General features: G+C 37.8%; 1 protein-coding gene across 1 annotated transcript; it reads left to right on the top strand.

Annotated features, from left to right (window-relative positions):
* The first annotated feature begins 2,442 nt into the window (after positions 1-2,442).
* Positions 2,443-6,164, top strand: LOC113307529 (F-box/kelch-repeat protein At3g06240-like). Its single transcript, XM_026555964.1, has 2 exons — positions 2,443-4,333; positions 5,559-6,164. The coding sequence occupies exon 1, from the start codon at positions 2,865-2,867 to the stop codon at positions 4,161-4,163; it is 1,299 nt and encodes a 432-aa protein (XP_026411749.1). The 5' UTR covers positions 2,443-2,864; the 3' UTR covers positions 4,164-4,333; positions 5,559-6,164.
* Positions 6,165-8,707: the final 2,543 nt, after the last annotated feature.

The following is an 8,707-nucleotide window of genomic DNA, read 5'->3' as shown; positions in this document are numbered from 1 at the left end:
GCGTCACTCTTCCATCCCTTAAGTCTACTTCCCATTTCTTCAGACAGGTTATCAAAACATTTAACTTTAGACTTATTAGTAAAAGGGGGCCTTCTAAATACTTATCATCAAGTCTAATTTTTTTAACTTTAAGAATATCAATAATGTCTCTACCCAAACTGTTTTGAATATGAGGAGTGAAAAATATACCAGATTTGAAAAAATTAATCATCTGCCCCGAGGTGTTACCATAATCTTCTAACATAATCAACATATTTTTGCTATGGGTGACGCTGGCTTTTGAAAAAATCAAACAGTCATCTGCAAAAAGTAAATGACTGATTGAAGGAGAGTTTTTGTTAATCTTAAACCAGCAATAAGACCTTTCTATTCAGCGTTGGATAGAGTCCTTGAAAAGGATTCCATACATAGAATGAACAAGAAAGGCGATAAAGGATCGCCTTGCCTTAAGCCTCTATAGGGTTTAAAAAGTTTACACGTCACACCATTAACCAAAATAGCAGATTGACTAGTACTTATGCATTGAAAAATAAGAGAACACCAAGCTTCGCAGAACCCCATTCTGCGGAGGATGGCAATGAGAAAATCCCATTTAACACGATCAAAAGCTTTTGACATGTCGATTTTTAAACCTAAGAAATCAGTCTTACTTTTTTTTTTTCTCATAGCATGAATTATCTCATGAGCAACAAGGATGTTGTCTGAGATAAGTCGTTGCTTGACAAAAGCAGATTGATATGGAGATATCAATCTTTCCAGGAAGGGCTTTATCCTGTTAGCAATAAATTTTGAAATAATTTTATAAACGATATTGCATAGACTAATAGGCATGTAATCCCCAAATCTTGCAGGATGAAGGACTTTTGGGATTAGAGAAATATAAGTCTGATTCAATTGAGTTAACATATGACCACTGCTAAAAAAAGCTTTAACAGTGGCAATGACATCATTCTTAACAATGCTCCAATTTTTTTGAAAGAAACAAGCCGGAAAACCATCGGGCCCAGGGATAGAATTTGGAAGCATTCCAAAGAGCGCATCGTGGATTTCATCCTCAGAAGGAGACTTCATGAGCTGCTCATTTTCCAACTCAGAGATGGAGGGAGGGACTAAGTTAACAATATCATTGTTAATGACAGGACTCGAGGTAGTTAAGAGGGTTTCAAAATAAACATTTAAACAGTTAGCTATCTTATCCTCACCTTCCACCCAAATATTATTGTTATCATAAAGCCCCATGATCCTATTTCTCTTTTGTCTAATGACATTATTTTGATGGAAATAATGTGTGTTTCTATCCCTTACAAGAATAGTATTCTCCCTACCTTTGATTTTCCACAACTCTTCTTCATAATCATGAAGTTTTTGAATCTCAACTTTAGTATTCAAAAGGTTTCGTTCATTTAACCTAACATTGGTATTGGACATGATTTGGTCTAATCTTTTATTCATGTTGTTAAGGTTATTTTTAATATTACCAAAGTCAGTTCTGTTCCATAAACTAACCTCCTTTTTAACTATAGCTAGTCTATTAACCAGAACATATGCTATAGAACCATTTATGGAGGTCTCCCAGGAAGACTTCATAATTTCTCTGCATTTTTGTTCTTCCTGAAAAAGGCCAAAAAACTTAAAAGGTTTATGACCATCATGTCTAGGAATGTCTGTGTTAAGAAGAATAGCACAGTGATCAAAACCCAAATGATTCAGGTGCTTCAGACTGGCATTTGGGAATTGGGCTAGCCAAGAACCATTAGCCATACCCCTATCCAAAAGTTCCTCAATATGGTTTTCACCATCTTGGTGGTTAGACCAAGTGAAAGGAAATCCCAGGAATCCTATATATGTGATACCTAATTTGTTAAACATTGTGGAGAATTTCCTAACATCAGCGCCATTAGCATCATTTCCCCCTCTTTTTCCATTATAATTTAAAATCACATTGAGGTCTCCTAAAATAAGCCAAGAATGATTCATATCTACACCCATTTGGTTAACTATTTTCCAAGACTCATCCTTTCTATGGTTTTTGTATGGACTACCATACATACAGGTTAAAATCCATTCAGTTTTGAATTTCTCATCCCACACACTACAGTTAATCTGATTATCATCCTTGAAAAGAACCTGAAGTTTCACATTTTTATCCCAAGCAACCACCAATCCACCAGCTTTACCAACAGGATCTTGACATACATGATTATAAAACATTGAAGCATGCAGTGTATTTTCAACAAAAGAATGATATTGTTTTGTTTCAGACAAAAATAGGATGTTTGGCTCATGAGAATGAATGAGTTTTTTTAATTGTTGTCTAGTGTGAGGTGGTCCTAATCCCTGACAGTTCCAGGACATGATCTTAACGAATTCCCAAAAATAAGACACAACCGGATAGACTAAATTCATGAAATTATTGATTCTAATACTACTCATAACAAGAAATCCAGAGAGATATAGGCATACGGGAAAATAAGCAGAATGTAAAATACTTGGAGTTTGAAAACTAATCTGTCCAGCGTCGCTTTCTAGCTTATTTGCAGACGAAGAACCACCACTATCAGCCAGTTTAACTCCAGAATCTCTGACGAGTCTCCTCCGAGATTCACTAATGAACTGCCAAGACATCCATCGACAAAAATGCGGTTGGGCCGGATGGAAACCATGGATTGCCCGCCCGAATGCTCACCCCTAAGACCGGGACCGACACACATACTGACTTGGGCCTCGATGGACTAAGGTTCATCTTCTTCATCTAAACATTTATTGGAGGGAGAGACGGAGAGAGTAACCAAAAGAGAGCGGAAGAAACACGGCACAGTTAAACCCTAAGTTCCTGACCGCTGTTCCCCTCAATTTTATTAGCTATGATCAAGAAGAAATCTAAAATCACAGTTCCATTGATGGCATCAATGATGAAGAAATGGATTTTTACATACAGCAGGAGAAGAAGAAAGATAAGAAGAAGAGCAAGAAAAGGAAGTAAAAGAATGAAAGCGGGAAGAACAGGAGTAATTGTAGAACGGAGACATCTTCCAGAGGAGATCATCATGGACATCCTCACAAGGTTACTAGTTAAATCCATCTTAAGATTCAGATCTGTTTGCAAGAGCTGGTATAATCTGTTCAGAAACCCTGATTTTATTAAAATGCATTTATACCATTCTAATCGAATGAACTACTTCCGTCTCATCCTTACCAAATACGATGATGATGGTTTTGCTACATTCCCTTCGGTTGATTACAACCATTCATTGTCTTTATTTGATCAGCGTGTGAAGTTTTGTTGTCCATTCAAGTACCACCAGTGCTTTGTCGAAATCCTTGGCTCTTGTAACGGTTTGATCTGCCTTAAATCCAAACCTAAAGTGGTTTGCATTTGGAACCCATGTACGAATGAGTACGTGAAATTACCACGAGTTTCAGGTATTCCTAGTATTAGAAGCTATGGGTTTGGTTACGATTGCAAGACCTGTGATTACAAGGTAGTGAGAATTGTTACTGGTGATTGGGATTCTTTTTCGCGCGTCATAGTTCATACTTTAGGAACAGACTCATGGAGAATCCTCCAGGATATTCCTTATAGTATTTGTATCAGCAGAGTAAATGGGGTGCATTTAAATGGGGTTCTTCATTGGATGCTAGGTACTAGAAGCAGAGTCAATGAAGCGGCCAATAGAGTTATTGTTTCTTTTGATATAGGGGACGAGAATTTCAAAGAAATGCAACTACCTTTCCCTCTGTGTGAAAAACGTGGACGTGTGGATATATCTGATTTTGCTCTTTGTTTGTTGGGTGGTAACCTTTGCTTACTTGGGAATCCGCTTAATAGTGCGAGTGTGGATGTATGGATTTTGAAGGAATATGGAGTGATGGATTCTTGGACTAAAGTTTTTAGCATTAGCACATTGAACACAGGTATCAATTTGAGGCCAATACAGTCTTTTCAGAATGGTGAGATCTTATTATGTAAAGTCTGGGGTATTTTTTCAAACAAGCATAATGAGGATTTAGTGTTGTATAACCCAATAAGCAGAAGAACGAAATTCATGGATACACGTGCTTATCAAAAATTGGACAACGTGCACACTTATGTTGGTAGTCTAGTTTCTGTTAAATCAGTTTGTAATGTAGTCCAGGAAGAAACATTGGACGCAATAGTATGATGAATAGATAAAGACGCCTCAAGAAGAAGATGGTTTATGTAATTGTGTTTTGTATAAACATGATGTTCCTGCGTTCATGTGGGGCAAAAAATCCACACACACTGTACAAAAGATGGTAGGGATTGGATTTCAGAATGGTGTTCGAGTTTTACCCAAAATCAACATGTCTGGTAAGTTCTATCTCTTTAACTATCTCTTTTGTGAATTTCTTTGAAATGTAGGATAAGAAGATAAGATTAGTCTCCAAAGCTAGACGACTGTTTGTTTGTTTTTTGGTGGGAGCATTTAAGTGTAGTAAGACTTATGAGGGTGTTAGGTTGTTTTCATGTGCTCTGATACTCGTCAATGCATTGAATTTCAAAACACAAATCTATATAGATGCCATTTAGCAGCTGAGAGTAGAATTCCATGGCTATCTATGGCTCAGCTCAGTCCTAGCAAATTGGTCTGTCGTGTCAATAGAAAAATGATATTCCCATGGCTTGTTTCCAGTGGCATGTTCGGTTTGGCTTCAATGCATCTTCAAATATGATCAATTATTAAATCGTTTAGAACCGCTCACTGATTCTAATACGATTTCAGTTGGAGTGGTCCATCCGAATTGATTGAGTAATTCCTCAACGGGGCTTTACGAGTCAAAAATATTCTGAAAACTGCTAGGTCCATTGTAAACTCAGGTAGCAAAAATATGTAACCTGTAGTATAACATAATTGCTCGGATTTACTTTTTTGAACATCAGAATTGTTCTGGTTACTTATTAGAATTCTCCATCAAACTGATACCATCTCATTATAGAGATCATGGAAACCACATATGTATCAATATTTGTGATGCAAGCTTTAAGCTTATTTTCTTAGCCCGCTGAATTGCAAGGATGAAAGCCTTGAATACTGATATTTGTTTAACTTGAAAACACCTCATAATCACACACCATGGACCAAATGAGTTACTAGAAACTGCAGCACCTTCAGAATTTTATAATATGAAGAAGCTGGAGCAGTCCATCCCCAGTGTTTCTGTATTATTTTCATAATTGATGATTATAACTGCGCCCAAATCAGTTGGAGGAGTAAAACAAAGATTCAACCACATTACTTTAACAGAAGATGTTGTTGCATGGATAATTCTTTATTGCAAACACCATGTTGTCGTCCATAAACTCCAAACATGATAAGCTCCTAGCTGGATAGATCTGAATTTATCATTCCTTACGAGCGATCTGGCAATACACTGAGATACACTTGAGGCTTCATCGACTCTTGTTTCTAATTAATATGACTTACCTAGCCTTATATACTAAACTAAACTGTGGTACTGTGTTAATTGGCACATAACTGTATCATTATTTTTGTGTTCAAGGTGTTGCTAAATTTTTTTTTTTTCTTTTTTTGCAGGACATACTGGATCATGGGTGGAAGCATATCCCGAGATTGTCACATGCGCAAATATGTTTTGGCAACCAGCAGGAACTGCCTGGGAAGAATGTCTTGCGTCTGAACCAGCACTCATGGTATCTTAAAAGACATGGCACTTCTCTTCCCTTAAGGTTTCTTCCTTGCCGGGGCTTACAAAGTAATCTCTGGTTGAAGAATGCTGATCCAACATTCCAGAAATTTCTGTTAAATGGTGGAACCTTTTAGTCAACTCCTCGGGATCTTCATCGACTCAACTCTCCCTTTCATCACATGGTGGAACCTTTTAGTCAAGACTCACTTGGAAGTTTCATAACACATCAACGAACTATCTTCACTTTCCACCCTAACTATCACAATTACGAATTGTTAGCTAATTATTTTGAAATTATGAATTGTTAGCTAATTATTTTGATAGGCATGAAAGTTTTAGTTTTCAAATGTTTTATAAAAGATGATTTAGTAACCTTGTCGGGATTTAATACGGTAAAGTCATAGTCTGGCGCTCCAGTGTTTAGTATTAGTCTGGTGTGTGTGCCGAGAAGATTCATGAAATACGGAACGCGGGTGCATTGTATCCATATAATTCTGCACTTCGCCCAGAAAAGTTAATCCATACTTGAAATTAATATGTTTATAGTATAGGTATGTTAAATTAACCTCAAAACAAGTTTGTTAGAGCACCGTTCGTTCGAATTCGCAAGTTTTTCTATCTCAAGCTTGTTATCGATGTTAGTTGCACAAAATTATATCTTGATTTTCAATCTATTAAAGTCAAGTCTTGAAATAGGATTAGAATATGGTAGTTGAGTATCAGATATCACTGAATAACCCTCGAAGATTGAATAATGAAGAACAAACGAAGACATTTGAGAGAATTTCATCAACAAAGAGATATGTGAAGACTGACCTATCGTATCTACTCGCGACAAGGTTCATAGTTGTGGCCACTTCTCGTCCTTTCCCACCGAAGCTCATAGTCGTGGAAACTTATTACTCGCATACGTGGCCGGCCAAACCTTTTGCTTCCACGGACGTCCATGCAGTTCCAGCCAACCTGTTCTGTTCTTACGACAATGCAGTCTCTTATGATGACAACTACTGCCAAGATCCCCGTTGCTACTCGCTTGTTGATACCATCCAAAGCCTCACCATGGAAACAACCACTACATACAAAGGTAATTCGTACTTTTCCATATTCTAGTTTCTTATGGAAGAAGTAATAAAGACACCAGAAGTACGGATGCAAGATGGTGAAATCTTTATCATGGTCAATGTCCACCGGATATATAAGATAAAACCATGTAAACCACACTCGGGGACTGAGTCTCAACACGGAATCCCTTCACTGTCAAGGAACTCTTCAACTCAGAAGAGACGGTCAACCAAGAAGTCATAACCGTGACAAGGTCATTCACTCTTCAAAGATATAGTATAAGGATATCATCATCTCTGTCTGAAAGGCATCTGCAATACTTTACAAGGACGAGACGCATCCCAAGCCTACCTAGAGAACACAACTTCAGCAACTAAAGAAAAGTACGACTGGGACTGCTCACCGCATCCCATCCCCAACAACAATCAGAGATTCATGAGATAACTCTAGAACCTTTGCTGAAGCATTTTTCTTAAAGACATTTGGGGAGCCATGCTATCAACATGACCCTTTCAACTATACCTCTTCGTTCTCCAAGAGACTTCGTCCATATGATATTCCAAGCATCCAATCATCACATCCAAAAGAGTACAATAAGCTCATGCATCTAAGAATCAGGAAAAGATATGGCTTCATTCTAATGCATCCAAGTTGCGGCTCGACATCCCAGTTGCTAACATGGGATTCAACATTATTCGAGTTCTTATCCAAGCTTTAAAGCGACAAAAAACAACAACAACAAAGGTAAACTTAAACCTTCCTGAATTCTTTTTATAGATCAAATCTTAGAGACATAGATTCATGATGATACAATCAAAGTAAGCTACACTTGGGGACTGAAGGCTCCTTTAGTTTTAAAAGTTTGCATGCCATCACCTCCTTCAACCAGAAGATTTGATCAACACCGGTATTAGCAACAAGATATGGAAATAGCGGAAGCCATCATGAGGAGTTGATGATCACCTCATAACAAATGGTGAAAGCCTCATGGCTTGGAGATTTCTTATAAATCTTAGAAAACTCCTGACTCGGGCATGATGTTGACTTATCGTAACCATGTTTCTAGTGAATACCGTGAACTCCTGACAGCATCTTATAAGCCCATATTCCAGATGTCGAGAAGGTAAGCATGAATCTGTGGTCAAGCACATTGGATGTTCATTGTATGCTAGAGATGTTTGTGGCTGCCTCGTTAACCGTGATAGGTGAAATGATTATCATGACCATGAGTACCGTTTTCCAGAGCTTGCTTTAAGAATTAGAGGACTCTATGATGTCACAAGATATATGGGGTTCTAATGTAGAAAGGTTTTGTTGATGATGCTTCGCTTTCTTCAGTACTGACATCGGGTTTCACTCGTTAGGATGGTGTGAGCTAATACCTTCTCAACATCTGGAATATGAGCTTATAAGATGCTGTCGGGAGTTCACAGTCTTCACCAGAAACATGGTTATGATAAGTCAACATCATGACAGAGTCCGGAGTTTTCTAAGATTTATAAGAAATCTCTTAGACATGGGGCCTTCACCGTTTGTTATGAGGTGATCATCAACTCCTCATGATGGCTTCCGCTATTTCCAGTCTTGCTACAACGGGCCATGACTTCAAAATTTATCTGTAGGAGTTCATCACAGGTCTATTGCTGCATCGCTGACGTTATCACTAGTGCATGCCACTATATAATCAAATCATGAGCACCAGAGTCTATTACTTGCTCATAAAATAATTCAATCCGAAATCCCAAGTCCGCGCCAAGGAAATTGCCTGGAGGAGATAAAGATAAGTAACTACTCTTCAAATGAGTCATAAATTCTTTAGCGTCATTGTCACCATCTAGTGCTTACCATGAAACATTCTTGTTCCGCGCTAAGCATGGGACTTAATGTTGATGGTGGTTTTCTAACATGGGAAAAACTTGTAAAAATCGCCTCTGAACCTACATCAGAGACATATCTATAATTATATATGTACTAG

This window comes from Papaver somniferum, chromosome 9 (assembly GCF_003573695.1).
Source record: "Papaver somniferum cultivar HN1 chromosome 9, ASM357369v1, whole genome shotgun sequence".
In the NCBI taxonomy this organism is placed as follows: Eukaryota; Viridiplantae; Streptophyta; class Magnoliopsida; order Ranunculales; family Papaveraceae; genus Papaver; species Papaver somniferum.
The sequence above is the reverse complement of the archived record's forward strand: the minus strand, read 5'-3'. Positions and strand labels throughout refer to the sequence as shown.

Excerpts from the sequence above, each read along its gene's own strand:
- LOC113307529 (XM_026555964.1), top strand. The coding sequence starts at position 2,865 with ATGATCAAGAAGAAATCTAAAATCACAGTTCCATTGATGGCATCAATG.